At 44.2% G+C, this 15,561-nt stretch overlaps 2 protein-coding genes across 11 annotated transcripts in view; one reads left to right on the top strand and one right to left on the bottom strand.

Annotated features, from left to right (window-relative positions):
* Nucleotides 1-15,561, top strand: part of GPLD1 (glycosylphosphatidylinositol specific phospholipase D1) — an 85,749-nt gene that overhangs the window by 6,013 nt on the left and 64,175 nt on the right. Inside the window, exons 3-4 of one of the 6 annotated variants that reach the window (XM_067752124.1) lie at nt 2,412-2,553; nt 8,030-8,157. The exons of 4 other annotated variants lie outside the window; for them this stretch is intronic. The gene's annotated coding sequence lies outside the window, so the exon portion shown is untranslated. The remainder of the gene's footprint in view (nt 1-2,411; nt 2,554-8,029; nt 8,158-15,561) is intronic. One more of the 6 variants, XM_067752123.1, reaches the window with a different exon arrangement.
* ALDH5A1 (aldehyde dehydrogenase 5 family member A1) overlaps nt 1-15,561 on the bottom strand; it is a 31,941-nt gene that overhangs the window by 5,894 nt on the left and 10,486 nt on the right. For all 5 annotated transcript variants that reach the window (XR_010946700.1, XM_067752130.1, XM_067752132.1 and 2 more), the window contains exons 5-9: nt 13,915-14,058; nt 9,709-9,852; nt 7,765-7,923; nt 3,559-3,728; nt 839-897 (exon numbers count right to left, since the gene is read on the bottom strand). Coding sequence is in view for 4 of the 5 variants with exons in the window: in XM_067752130.1 (XP_067608231.1) it covers nt 839-897; nt 3,559-3,728; nt 7,765-7,923; nt 9,709-9,852; nt 13,915-14,058 (676 nt within the window). In the remaining variant the exon portion in view is untranslated. The remainder of the gene's footprint in view (nt 1-838; nt 898-3,558; nt 3,729-7,764; nt 7,924-9,708; nt 9,853-13,914; nt 14,059-15,561) is intronic.

Raw genomic sequence — 15,561 nt, 5'->3', positions numbered from 1 at the left:
CACGTCAGTTAGGTTATCCACATGAGATATATATATATATATATATATATATATATATATATATATATATATTTGTGTGTGTGTGTGTGTGTGTGTGTGTGTGTGTGTGTGTGGTACGCGGGCCTCTCACCGTTGTGGCCTCTCCCGTTGTGGAGCGCAGGCTCCGGATGCGCAGGCTCAGCGGCCATGGCTCACGGGCCCAGCTGCTCCACGGCACGTGGGATCTTCCCAGACCGGGGCTCGAACCTGTGTCCCCTGCATTGGCAGGCAGACTCTTAACCAGTGCGCCACCAGGGAAGCCCCTGTTGAGTGCATTTATGCACATATAATTTTGTCAGGGTCATAGGGTACATTCTGTGGCCACCTTGTCCATGTCCAAACTGAAAGAACGGCAGCTACTCTGTGAGGCTCCCTCTGCCTGTGCTGCCTTCGCTTCTTTCATGGCCCCTTATGCTCTCTGTGAGGTCGGGTGCTATCTCTTTTGTTCAGACTTCCAGGAGCCACACAAAATGGGAGGAAAACCCCTTGGAATTTCCAGGCATCGAGCCTCTGGGAACATGGGAGTTACAGGGTGCGTGTGACTCTCCCCCTGAAACACGGCACTGCTTCTTCTCCCACGACCATACCCAGCTCCAACCAGGGAGCCCCCATCCTGCATCCGGGAACGAGGCAAAAGAACACGGACTTGCACAGGCCCACCCCCGCCCCTGGGAAAGCAGTGAAACACATGCTCCAATGAAGTTGCCTTCTCAAAACCCAGGGTGACGTTTATAAAGGCCACCCTGGCATCAGCTGGAGAAGTGATTATGACAGCTACCGAGCGAGGACGGACGCCTACCTGCCAGCCCGACGTCGGCCACGTTAGCGATCGCCACCGCCTCCTCCTCTGTATCAAACCTGCCAAAGTCAAGATGGGTCATCAGCAAAATCCCTAAGGGGAGAGTAAGGAAAACCAGCTGATTTCCTCCTGATTTGTTTCCCAAATAAGGGCGAGGGGTTAATCAGAGCTTTGCAGAGAGTTCAGAGGAAAACACCATCACTCGCTGCAACCGTGCAGAGTTCAAGGCTAGCGAGCTCGGGTCAACACCAGTTCATCTCCTCTAGGAGATTGGGAGACACACAGGGAACTGTGGAGTATTCAGAATGTCGAACAAAACGCCTTAAGAACAGGATTACGGCTCTTGCTACCTACTAAGAAGAATAATATGTACCGATCGGACTTCCCTGGTGGCCCAGTGGTTGGCACTCCACGCTTTCACTGCTGTGGCCCCCGGTTCAATCCCTGGTTGGGGAACTGGGATCCCGCAAGCCACAAGGCGAGGCCGGAAAAAAAAAACAAATGCACCGATCATAACAACTACTTTAGAAGCAGCCATAATGTAGGAGAAGGAAAACATCCAGAGGCCACTGGGGCCCAGGGCTCTAGTGTCGGCCCCACCACTTATGCTCTGAACAGTGTGACAGTGCTGGGGGTCTGTTCCCCTTGGAAATGAGACTGCTAGCGTGGAAGCCTTATGCAGTCTCTTCCAGCTTTATCATCGTTATTTCTGGAACAACATTTCAGAGGCCTTTTTCTGTTGCCCCAGAACTGTAACTGGGGGCAAAACATTGTCCACATCCCAGATCCTCAATTCAGAGGTCCAGCAGCAGTGGCAGCTGGCCAGCCAGCCCTCTGAAGGCACCGGGCAGAGCTGGCGGACCCCAGTCAATGCAAGAGGACGACTGGGAGAGAAGAGAGCGCTCTGGGGGAGGGCAGGTCAAGGAGGGTGACCCCAAGAGAATTATTTCTTCCAAGGATGACCAGCTGTGTCTCCCAGGGCTTGGCTCTCCACCTGTAGAGAGCAAGCCATTCTATCCGCCAGAGAACAGAAAACAGGGCATCACCCATGTCCTCACTGGCCACCTGTGCCTCGAAAATGCAGTCATCGGGACATCCCTGGTGGCACAGTGGATAAGACTCTGAGCTCCCAATGCAGGGGGCCCGGGTTCGAGCCCTGGTCAGGGAACAAGATCCCATATGCATGCCGCAACTAAGGAGCCCGCCTGCTGCAACTAAGGAGCCCACGTGCCGCAACTAAGGAGCCCTGGAGCCACTAAGACCCAGTGCAACCAAATAAATAAATAAAAAGCAAATGCAGTCTTCACATCATCAGTTGTGACATCCTTGAGGATTTTCACCTTTCTTTGCTAATGTGGGTGGTGCTCACACCGCCCTGTGTCCCAGAAGAAGTGTGAGACTAGAGACCCCTAGTAACAACTGTGTCCCCCTCCCTGACCTAATGCTTTAGTTACACAACAACACCCATAATGATATCAGGCAATGTGCTAAGTGCTTTACGTACATTATGTCATTTAAACCTTAAAACTGTCCTGTGAGGCAGGTACTAGTTTTTATTCCTTTTCCCACCAAGGACCCTGAGGCTCAGAGAAGTTAACTTGTTCAAGGGGACACAGATATGAAGTAGCAAAGCCTGAATCTACACCCAACTCAACTCCAGAGCCTGCATTCCTAACCACTGCATCCTTTTGGAAAATGTCAAGTTCATACTCCAGGTAAAAAAAATTTTATTAAAACAAAGAAGATGAAAGTTCTCCAAGTGGTTCATTTCCCTAATGTCAGATTAATCTATAATTTTTAATTTAATTTAATTTAATTAATTTATTTATTTTTGCGGTACGTGGGCCTCTCACTGTTGTGGCCTCTCCCATTGTGGAGCACAGGCTCCGGATGCACAGGCTCAGTGGCCATGGCCCACGGGCCCAGCTGCTCCATGGCATGTGGGATCTTCCCAGACCGGGGCACGAACGCGTGTCCCCTGCATCGGCAGGCAGACTCTCAACCACTGCGCCACCAGGGAAACCCTAATCTATAAATTTCATTAGCAATAGAAGAGAGAGAAATATTTGGAGAAATAATGACCAAGAACTTCCCAGGACTAAACAAACACTTTAGACATTAAAGAAAGACATTGGACCTCTGACTGAAAAAGCTCACGGTGTACCATACCCAAGCTACCATGGTAAAATTTAAGAACGTCCGAGGCCGTGAGGAATTTTAAAAGTCTCTAAAGAGAAAAAGCATATCCCTTCACAGGAGTAAGAACCAGGTATCAGCTTTCTCAGTGACAACCCTGGAGCTAAGTAGACCAAGGTGTGACATCTTCAAAGTGCTGAAGCTAGCATTTTATGCAGGTAAATTATTATTTACTTGTGACTGTGAGATAAAAGGTCACATAAGAACACACAGTCCATTGCCCACAGACACCCTTGAAAGAACTCTTAAAGTATATACTTCATTACAAAGAAAAATGAGTTCAGTAGAAAGCAAGAGAGCAAAGTAGAGAATTTGGTAAATTTTGTGGTCTAAAGAGGCAATAATAGAAACAAAATTTTTTAAATGTTACATTGAACTTAGTGCTTCCACTGATATAACCCTGCTCTCTACTTCAGCCCGTCCCCCACCCAGGCCTCAAACGACACACGAACTGGATTTCTCTCCGGGTTTCCTTTTCCTTTCCTATCCTTTCTCCTGTCTTCCGACCCGCTGGATGACCTTACTTGATAACTGGTGCCACGGGCCCAAACGTCTCTTCCTGAGAGCAGAGCATGTCTCGGGTGACGTTGCTGAGCAGGGTGGGCTCGAAGAAATTTTTTCCAACTTGATGCCGCTTCCCGCCTGTCACAATGGTGGCCCCTTTGGAAATGGCATCACTCACATGTTTCTCTACCTGTGTGAAGAGTAAAAGAAGAGCCCTTGGGAAAGGTGGTCGAGGATACTTGGGAAACGTTTAAACTGCAGAAAACTAACTGGGTTTCTTTCTTTTTCAAAAAAACTGTAACTGGGTTTCTTTCTTTTCCAAATAGGTTAATGTACCCTGCTCCCTTCTGGGTAGAAAGAACCAAATGCACAGAGGTACAGAGGCAAGAGGGCACATGGTGTGTACCATGCTGTCTCCTCCCACCTCTGTGATTTTCTCGCTGTTTGCTCTTACAGTTTGTCTAACGGTCTAATACACATATGCCCATGTCTTTGCAGGCCTGATGCTCAGCTGTCTTCCTGGGATTTGTTCTCATCTCCTTCCTGGGTTAGTCCAGGCTCTTGGATCCCATGTTGTTCTCCTCCCTGGATTTCACTTTCATTTTGTTCTAATACCTTCTCCTCGAGTAGTTGTTTCAAAAAAGGTGCACTGAAAATGGTTTACCTTCAGAGTTTTCTGATACTGTATGTCTGGTGTTTTACCTTGCATTGGTTGGTGACGGAATTTGGACCCAAAGTAATTTTCCTTCAGAACGTTGAGTGCAGGTTCGATCCCTGATCAGGGAACTTAGATCCCACATGCCAACAGCGTAGCCAAAAAAGAAAAAAGTCCTCACTCCTTTGTGGGTTTGTGGTAGCTTTTCCCACCTCTGGAAGCTTCTTGAATATTCTGGTATGTTCCTGACATTCTAAAATTTTAATGAAACATATCTGGGTTTTTCTTTTTATTATTCTACTTGGCAATTGACGAAGTCTTTCAATTTTGAAGAATTGTTATTTTCCCCTAGCTCTGAGAAGTTTTCCTCTAGTATTTGATAATCCTATTTCTTCCATCTCAAGTCTTTCTAGAGTTCCTATTACTAAAATGGATACACCCCTCACCTCAGATCGATTTCTTTGTGCATTCCTGCCATACTTTTGCTTTAAATTCTAAGAGCTCTCCTTGATTTTGTCTTCCATCTTCATTACTGAGTTTTAAAAAGATTTTGACCACCATGTTTTCAATTTCTAAAAACATTCTTTCTAGGAGTTCCCTGGTTGCCTAGTGGTTAGGATTCCAGGCCTTCACTGCTGTGGCCAGGGTTCAGTCCCTGGTCAGAGAACTGAGATCCCACAAGCTGTGCGGCACAGTCAAATAAATAAATAAAAACGTTCTTTCTTGTTCTCATTGCTTCATTTTCATAGAACCTACTTCTGTTTTATAGATGTACTATCTTCTCAGAACTCTTGGAGAATACTATTAGATTCCTAGAAAAAATCCTGTCTGTTCACAGAGTCATCTACTTTCTTGAGGGCCAGCTGTTCTGTTTGCTCTTCTTGACCCTCCTCTGATGTGCTGTGGGTTTTCCTCTAGGGCTGTCATGATTCTTGGTTGTTCATCTTTCTAATGAAGGATGGGGTTGGTTAATTTCAACGGGTGACATGGGTGACCTCTGCTGTTAACAGTCTCTTCCCCGAACGAGAGGGACAACGCCAAGCTTGGGTTTATCTCACTCGGCAGGCTTCACTTTAGGGGTGGCCCCACCCGAGCAAAGGGCAAAGGTAGGGGAGCTCCTCTCTGGCGTGCCTACCCTCACTCTTCACGCCGTACTCCTCGTAGGCTGGCTGCTCTATTTCTTCAGAGGCATTTTCCTGCCCAGAGCAAATTGCCTCTGTTACGTTGTATGTGTTGGTGGTGGGTGGAGGGAAATGACCCAGAAAACTGTGCAGAAGTAGAACCAATCAGCACTATTTCTCCCCTCCTCCCATTGCTACCCTCTACCCCAGCCATTTCTAGAAAAGCTCCATCGTAGAAATGACACCCATTTCCTCTGCAGGCTTCCCCTGGGCCTGCCTCATTCTGCTTTGACTTTTCTGTTAACACGACCCCTGCTGCCTTCCAGAAGTTCATCACAATCCGTGGTCCACTGCAGTCTCCCCCTGCCTCCCATTCTCAGCGGAATATGCTGTAGGATTTCAGAAGAGATAAATAGAGGCTTGGGCACAGTCTGCCGTCGAGATTCACCCTTTTGAGATCCTCACCCCTTCTAATGCTCTCATAGTTCACTGTCCGCAACAAATCCCCATTAGCTTCCTTTCTATGATTTATAGCTCTAAAAATACCTCTATTTAGCATACTTAACAAGGCCCCATTCTATTTGACCTCAAATAGAATATGCTCTGTCCTCCTCTTGTCACATTAAAAGTGATGTGCACTTTTTTCCCCAGGTGTTTACCCTGTGACTGTATGTACACTAAAGCCAGCACAATGGATTGTTTTCAGACAAGATGTTTTCTACTAAACTCTCAGAGGGAAAAAAACAAAAACAAACCCTTCAACTGTAGTTGCTTGAGGTCCTAGGAAACAGCGTCCTCTAGAGAGCAATGTCTATACAATCACTTTGGCAAGAATAACAACAAAATCTCCAGACAGGTTTCCCAGTCCGCAAACTAGCAATAACTGGGGCACTGAATGCCTAGGCCCTACTCCAGACAAATTCACCCCCAATCTCCTCAAGTAGGACCGAGGCATCTGTAGTTGTTAAAGGTGCTGGGTGGGTTAAGAACCACCCCTCTGGGACTTGAACCATAGCTGGTACAGAGCCACATTTTCTTTGCTGGGTGAGTGCCCAGGGTCCAAAGGCATCTCAGAAATGCAGGTGGTACCCATGTAAACTTCAATGTATATTTTTTATGTAGAGGTAGAGAATCCCAAGGCAATAACTGGAAATGTTATCAGAGCTCTGTAAAACCCCAGTGCTTCCTTGGTGTCTACTGGGGAAGGCACCAGATGTGATCTTCAGCCAACCAGACTGCCCACTGGGTCAGGGCAGCCATGGCGGGGCTTGGTCCTCAGGCCCTCAGGAGGCCAACGAACAGCGAATGGGCTGTGCTTCCCACCTGGGTGCTGACCTGGCTCTAACTTGATTTTGGTTCCTCAGGTGACCCGGGAGGCTCTCTGTGCCCCCTTTTTTCCCCCACACACAACCTCCAGCCTCCATTTTCTACTAAAATCCTATTGAAATCCTTTCTACCAAGTAAGGACTTACCTGGGGAGCATACCGGATGTTTGATATTATACGAAACCTCCTTGTAAGCCACTCTGAAGAGGATTATTTTTTTAAAACAGTAGAACAAGAGGAGAAAACTCACCTCGCTAGCAGTCAAGATTGCGACATTATTTGAACAAACAAATCCTTGCTTAAGGAGTTTCCCTTTCTTGCCATCTCTAAATCTTTATTTATTTATTTATTTATTTATTTTTGGCTGTGTTGGGTCTTCGTTGCTGTGCGAGGGCTTTCTCCAGTCGCGGCGAGCGGGGGCTACTCTTCATCGCGGTGCGCGGGCCTCTCACTGTCGCAGCCTCTCCCGTTGTGGAGCACAGGCTCCAGACGCGCAGGCTTAGTAGTTGTGGCTCACGGGCTTAGTTGCTCCGCGGCATGTGGGATCTTCCCAGACCAGGGCTCGAACCCATGTCCCCTGCATCGGCAGGTGGATTCTTAACCACTGCGCCACCAGGGAAGCCCCCATCTCTAAATCTTAACCATGATTTCTGTGGCTCTACATCTCCTGCCAGGGTGTTTTCGCCAAGGATTCTTCTGCAAGGGCATTTTGTTTTCAGTGCCAGCCAGCAGTTCAGCTGAAACACAAACGATCTCAAAAACAAAGCCTTTTTCCTTTCCTTTCCTTTTAGGTGTTCCAGAAATTAAAGAACTTTGTATTTCAGGATCTTAATTCCTGAGGCAGCAGGAGATAGAATTAGCACCACTGTAAAAGAAAATTTAGGGAGGGCGGTAGGAGAACAGAAGTGACAGATCTCATGGGGACTCAGTGAAATGATGGAGCTGGAAAAGCTTATAACCACGTGGTGCCACTCAGTTTATACAAATTGGCAGAAACTCAGTTGTTTTCCCGATTTCTCCATTGTTTCCAAAACCGCCTTGCCGGCCACCTTACCAGAGTGGTTTTGCCAGTTAAGCTTCTGATACTGAAACCATGACGTTGAACAGATGATAAAACGAACTTACCTTTTCTACAGCTTTCTCATTAATTAACGGGCCTTGAGTAGTTCTCTCCTCAAATCCATTACCCACGTGCAGGTTTGTTTTCATTGCCTCGGCAAATTTTTTCACAAAGGAATCATGGATACCCCTTTGCACCAAGAAACGGTTTGAGCAAACACAAGTCTAGACAAAAAGAAACAAACTCACACTGACAGTTTGTTGGAAGCTATTGACCCAACCAATAATCGTGTGACTGCTGCTACCTCTGAATGTGAATGCACTTTCCCAGGTGATTCCCGTCCTGTGTTCTACCTGCTGTGTTCCTCCCCACGTGGGCTTGGCCCTAAAGACAACTGTGCTGAGTGCATGGACTTCTCCAAGCCCCTCTACACCCTCCACATCTCTGTGGTTAAATAGGTAAGCGAGGATAAATATCTGTGCACAAAAAACCAAAAAGCCACCTAACCCAAGTTTTTTCGAATGGCTCTTATTGGAAAGAATAAAACTAACACAAGAAACTGTAACTCCCTGAGACAGTGATGCTGCAGTGACAGCAGAGCTAGAAGGAAAGGGATTCAAAAGCTAACTTACATCCACTAGCTTATTAAGCCTTTCAAATGCTTGGCAGAATCCAAGATTTTGAAAATGGAGCAAGACCATTCTTCCGTGTCAGCCTAAATTATTGAAAAGCCCTTTGCTTATTATTTTTTCTAATTAGACCTAATATTTTAAAATGATGTAATATAAACACATTACAGGAAATGTAGTTACCCTTGATACGTTTTGTTGGCTTTTTCTTTTTTTTTTTTTTTTTGGCTTTTTTCTTATTGTGTATTTTTCTCATAGAAACAAGCCTATAGATAATTTTGTATCCTATCCATTTTTATTGGCTTAAAGCAATACACCCCAAAGTTGTAGCTTTGTAAGTGTAACTCTGAAGGTTACACACCTTGCCATTTTGTGTTTCTAAAAGGAAACATACCTGTTTCTGAAACAACCAAGCTTATTAGGTTATGTGAAAGGAGAAAAATTAATTACCAAAGGCCAAAACAAGGATGAAAGCTATTTAATATGGAATATTGTACAACATTTCACCTTTTTTTCCCCCAGATAACCTTTCAGGAGTTGTCATTCCATTTCTGGAATGCATTTAAAACTGCTTAGTGATGGTACTCCAAGACAAAGTGCTTAAGAATATTGTATAAGAAGCCAGGATCCTGGCAACAGCTTGGATAGAAGTTGGGAGACCGGGCCCTAGGTTCCCAGTCCCAGATCCTGAACCCAAGGATGTATGACTTCAAGTCAATTAGTCTTTCTAGAGTTTCATGTCTTCAGCTGTAAAATGCAAGGTTTGCGTCAGACACCTGGGAAGGTCCCGCTAGATCTAATGCTCCAGGATTCCCTACAAGGGGTGAGCTCAGGCCACCACTCTCCCAAGGACAACCTGGACCCGCCTTGGGCCACTGTAGTGTGTGCAGCCCTGTAGTGGGTGCCTGTCATGCCCCCTCCATCTCGGGAAGAATGAGATCCAGGCAGCAGGGTTTTGAGTTTTTAAAGGCTCCATCTCAACATTTTCCTCCCTTCTTTTCCTTAAGACTGTGGGCCTCAGACCCTAGGTGTTCAGGCTATTTTGTGTCTGAGGAGATGTTTAAACCTGTTCAGCAGAGAAAAGCCCAGTGAGGTAAAACTATGAAAATAACCAGATTCAAAGAGGAGATGAACGATGAGATGAGAGAACGATTTGATTAAAAGGCATCTGCTGTTCAGGAAATGCCTTGAAGCCAGGGATAATACCTTATTTCTCTTTGGACCCTCTGAGCCTAGCAGAGGCCCAGGCAAAGAGGGGGCACTTACAAAACACCTGATGAAAGAGGGCGTGGACAAAATGAGGGGAGTGTCGTCCTAGGAGGTGAGGAAGGGGGTAGGATCTGTAAAACACGCGACCCAGAAAAATGCCCTGGGACTCACCTGTCCAGAGTTCCTAAATTTAGATGCCATGGCCCCGGCGACAGCCTGGTCAACATTGGCACTGTCAAACACGATGAATGGGGCGTGGCCGCCCAGCTCCATGGACACCCTCTTCACAGAGTTTGCTGCATGATGCAGCAGGACCTGGGAGCAGATGAGAGGATGCTGTGAGCACCGAATCAACTACATGGCCCCGTAAGCCTTTTTTTTCAAAAAATTGCCCAGTAGTGGAAAAAGCCAGGTGCACAGTCGTGTATACGAGATGACAGTTTGCATAAGAAAAGGGGAAAATAAGAATCTATATGTATTCATATTTGCTTGTATTTGATGAAGAAACACAAGGAAGATAAAAAAACTAAAAATTATTTCTAAAAGGGAGGAAATCAGGGATGAGGTGAGGGTGAAACTTCTGAATATAAACATGTTTATACTGTCCCAGTTTTTGAACCATGTCAATGTATGACCTATTAAAAACTTATGATAAATTTGTTATGATAAACATAAAAAATTATGATAAAATTATCGTATTATAGAGATATGCTAATAAAATCACCCATAACCCCATAACCCATAGCTTACCACTGATAAAATCTTAAGGTATATCCGTCCAGAATTTGGCTACACACACCAGGGACATGTGCCTTTTTTTTTTTTTTTTAAAGAAAACAGGATGGTAGAGTTACACAGCTTTATAACCTGCTTTATCTTCCCAGTTAGTCATATATCTGGAACATCATAACATGCTCACAACACTTTAAACACACCCATATCAGCGTGTGTTTCGTGTTTCTAGAACATCCTTTAGCTGCTTGCCTAGTATTCCACTGCAGAGCTATTCATTTATTTATTCAGCCCCCATCTGTTGGAAATTTAAGTTGCTTCCAATTCCTTGCTATTAAAACAACACTGCAGTTATTCCCTCAGTATAAATAAGTAGAAGTAGAATCACTATAACAACAACAAAAAGAAGTATAATCACTAGCTCAATGCACAACTGTAAGGCTTTTTGTTTTTGCGGTACGCGGGCCTCTCGCTGTTGTGGCCTCTCCCGTTGCGGAGCACAGGCTCAAGGACGCGCAGGCTCAGCGGCCATGGCTCACGGGCCCAGCCGCTCCGCGGCATGTGGGATCTTCCCGGACCGGGGCATGAACCCGTGTCTCCTGCATCGGCAGGCGGACTCTCAACCACTGCGCCACCAGGGAAGCCCCTGTAAGGCTTTTTGATACATATAACTATTAGGCTTTAAATATCCAGGAAGAGATTCTTACGGCCTAGGAAAGCTGCCCAGGGATGTTTGCTTTATTACACGATAGTAGGTCTTTATCCAACCACAGCTATGAGAACGGTGGACCCACTTGGATGGTTCAAGTGCAACGAACAGTGGTCACAAGCCCAAGGTCACTCCAGGACTGGTCCCTGTGATACACAGCTGTGGGTTTTATGATAGGTCTCTTAGTCAAAATTCAGAAAAGCTGGAAAATTGCTTCAGTGCTGGTACTTCTCTATATGCCCAGATGTTAAGATTCCAGCAATGAACTAGTAAAAATGGTCTTCTCAGTGAAATGTTACTATTCAACAAAGTAGTACGAGTTTTAAGATTAAACTTCTTTTTTAAAAATTTATTTTATTGATGTATAGTTGATTTACAATGTTGTTAGTTTCTGCTGTACAGCAAAGTGATCCAGTTATATATACATATTTATGTGTGTGTGTGTATATACTTTTTCATATTCTTTTCCATCATGGTTTATCACAGGATACTGAATAGTTCCCTGTGCTATGCAGGAGGACCTTATTGTTTATCCAGTCTATATATAATAGTTTGCATCTGCTAATCCCAAACTCCCACTCCATCCCTCCCTCAGCCCCCCTCCCCCTTGGCAACCACAAGTCTGTTCTCTATGTCTGTGGGTCTGTTTCTGTTCCGTAGATAAGTTCATCTTTTAGATTCCACGTATAAGCAATATCATATGGTATTTGTCTTTATCCTTCTGACTTCACTTAGTATGATGATCTCTAGGTCCAACCATATTGCTGCAAATGGCATTATTTCATTCTTTTTTATGACTGAGTAGTATTCCACCGTATATACATACCACACCTTCTTTATCCGTTTATCTGTTGATGGACATTTAGGTTACTTCTATGTCTTGGCTACTGTAAATAGTGCTGCTGTGGACATAGGGGTGCATGTTATCTTTTCGAATTATAGTTTTGTCTGGATATATGCCCAGGAGTGAGATTGCTGGATCATATGGCAACCCTTATCATATGGCAACTCTATTGGATCATAGTTTTTTGAGGAACCTTCATACTGTTTTCCCTAGTGGCTGCACCAGTTTACACTCCTACCAACAGTGTAGGAGGGTTCCCTTTCCTCCATACCCTCTCCAGCATTTATTTGTAGACTTTTTAATGATGGGCATTCTGACCGGTGTGAGTAAACCTATTTCTTTATTTTCTTTTGAATTTTTAAGAACTGCTCTCTGCCAGGCCATTGATTTTTCTGACTCTGCTCGCTCTTGGGTCGCTTGCCTCCACCTGTGTCCTCTGACGGCGTCTTCTTGCTACTCAGTGCGCATGATGAGGGCTTGAACCTGCCTCTGACCTTCATGACCCCTGTGGCACTGCCTGCAGTCCTGCTACGTCTTAAGGAATCCTTTCTGCTCCAGTTCCCCCTGCTGACCTTCTCAGGATCTCAGCTTTCAAAGCCCTAGAAAGGGAACGTGAGTGCCCAGCTCATCTCTCTATGGCCAGGTCACTCGTCCTAGGTCACTGGCCAGCCTATGAATCTGTTTTCCTCGGGTCAAATGACCACTCATGGTTGAATTCTCTGTGGGGGAACAGATGAGGTATCATGTGCTATAAAGCATGGCTGCTGTCCCCGCAGCAGGCCCCGGGAGGGGTGGTGCCCCTGGAAGGAGTGAGGGCAGGGCAGCATCTCCAGAACAGGCTGACGGAATGGGGTTCAGTAGAGGCAAGATTCTACGTTGCAAGATCAGGAGCTTAGCCACTGATCCTCTGCAAAGATCAGCTCAGAAGAGGCCCCTGGCTATTCCTTTATCAGTGATTCCTATCACTCTTCCCTTTAAACCACTTGAAGTGAATCACTGTCCTGCGGAAATAATTTAAGAGGCACAGTTGGGCTTGGCAGGAACATGGTCGACACTATCCAATGGGGATAGTTCACTGAGCAAAGCGAGGCTGAGTAATGAGTGGCTGGCCTTTGTCCAGCATCTGAGAATTTCTCTGGCTTCAATGGCAAAGGTTTACCACCCTTTTTCCCAGGCCTCTCTTTTCCTCTAACTATTGATATCTTGAAACCCTCTGAGAGTAAGTTTGCTCTGCAAGATCCATTGATCAGGGTGGTAGCAGTTTATGGATCTAAAAATTCCTGCTTCTGGAATGAATGGCAGGCTTCCCAAGTGTGCGTTTATGGCATGACAAATGTGGTTATGGTTGGGAGCTACCAAAATTGCTTTATTCTCTCCTGTTTCTCATGGTGTCAAAAAATGACCAGTTTCACCAAAACTTTCAGATTAGATTTATATTATTTTTATCTGGTATATGTTTATGTACGTCTCTAGCATGAGTGTGTGTGTGTATATATAAATACCAGCAGAAAAAAGTATACTATCTGGAGAGAAACACCATAAATAAGAACTTTTGTTCTCCTCTGCTTTTTTTCTCTTTTGAACATTTAAAAGGATAAGTAAAAATACACTCACAGGCACACAAATGAAGTTTTCAGGAAAGAACTTTTCAACATACTAGGGGGGAAAAAAACGAAAAAAAAAAAAGACCTTTCTATTTCTGTAAGCACCTTTATACTGAACACAATTTTTGTTCAATTCTAAGACATCCATTTCTTTAATTCTAGATTATGAAAGAAACATGCATTCCAGAGTTATGGGAATTCCAAAGTTATGGACAACTTTCAGCTACTTCACATGCAACAAATAATGGGAACCTTGTCTACCCCTAAACTTTCAGTTTTGTCAAATAGAAACCTAGGTCATGTCACAATAAGAAGCAGCATCCAAATATCTTCGGAAAATGACTGGACGTTATGTTATGGGACAGAGCTTTTAACACTCTGCCAGAAATCTTCCTACAAATGGTGATCGAGATGAAATAGTATTTTGGTACTCTATAAAGACAAGATATTAGAATGCTATTTGGTTTTTTGAGACTTGAGTCACATACCTTTCCGGTGGCTGTTGAACCAGTAAAGGAAATTTTAGACACTAGGGGATCCGTGCAAAGTGCTTCCCCTACTTCCTTGGCCTTCTTTTGAGAGCAGGGAATAACGTTGTATACACCCGGAGGAATTCCAGCCTGGTCTGCAAGCTGTAAAGAGAAACAGCAAACGTGGCAGCAAATGATCAAACTGGAAAAACAGAAAAGAGAAATAAATAGATGTTTTAATCTAAAAAGTAATGGCAAAAAAAAAAAAATAAACTAGGCTGACTTTAGGGACAGAATATATTTGGAACTGAAATAAGATTCTTAATAGTGCTAATGTGATATTAATATGAATGTGTTGTTGGAAGTTTCTGTATGAATTTAAGCACTATTTTATTGTGTGTGTGTGTGTGTGAGAATACATATATGTATATTTCCTAGCCCTGACACTAAAAGGCCTAGAAACAATGACCAGCTAGTAGCAATGACCATCCCTAGTGCCCCAAATGTAGTCTTAAAATATAATTTCCTACCAGAAGAAATAAGGGCTTTCTGCAAAAATGGTTAATCCCAGGTCTGAGGCAAGAAATATATATAATAAGTCTAAAATATCTTGTCATACTAGCAAGGAAGGTCTCAAAAACTGTTAAGAGTTATGTTAAAAGATAGAAGAGCCAACTCGAAGAGGCTGCCATTGGCCAAAACTGGGGGCAATCTGAGCTTCCTCAAGGATAATAACCACAGCAAACTGAAACTCATCAAATACGTTAAAATCTACTAGCACATAATGCTACTAACAGACTAATTGGGAACCTTAGGCAGATGACAGGAATAGATGCATTAATTTGGAAAACTAAATAAAAAGAAAGAATCAAACATACTGTCTTTCCTATGGGAATTTACCATGGGGTAACCACACAGGAGATGATGGGTAGCTTTGATTTACAGAAGTGGTCTGGTGAATAAATGAAAGAAAAAGGAAAGAATTCAAATATCACCATTTTTGCACTCCTAATGAATTAACAGACTGAGTGGCATTGCACAGCAATGGCTGCAAATATGAAAACGGAGACACCCAGACATTACTCGCCTCCTGACAAAAGGACACAAAATGGGATCGAACCCAAGTCTGAGGAAGCGTCTGGATGCAGCTGCCAATCTGTGGAAAGTGCAGCAGACAGAGGAACCCAGTGCATGGTATGCCATCTGCAAAGCCCAGACTATGGGGAACTCTACCGGTCAAACGCCTCGCTTCTTCAAAAGATAAATTGTAAGGGACAGAAAAGGATGAAGGGGAATGTGTAGAACGGGATAAACTCATCAAACATTCCCAATTTTAAAAAAGTGAAGGCCACTGCAGGAAGCCTGAATTTTACTCTGAGAGACATGAGAAGCTATTAGAGGGTTTTAAACAGAAGAACAAGATATGACGCAGATTGAGCTGGAGAAGGGAACAGTAAATAAGAGGTCCCTGAATCTGAGAAATGCCCATATTTTAGTCACATTACTATGACTTAATAAAAATGATGGCTAGATATCATTTTTAGGGTAGCCTAAACAATACATTGCCTACAGATGACAGAAAACTCCCCCATCTGTTATTTTTTCTAAAAAGAACATCATCTGGGTTAAAATAATGGCTAGTGAATTAAAACACAACACCATCAA

Source organism: Pseudorca crassidens, chromosome 10 (assembly GCF_039906515.1).
Source record: "Pseudorca crassidens isolate mPseCra1 chromosome 10, mPseCra1.hap1, whole genome shotgun sequence".
Taxonomy (NCBI): Eukaryota; Metazoa; Chordata; class Mammalia; order Artiodactyla; family Delphinidae; genus Pseudorca; species Pseudorca crassidens.
This window is presented reverse-complemented; position numbering and strand designations above follow the sequence as displayed.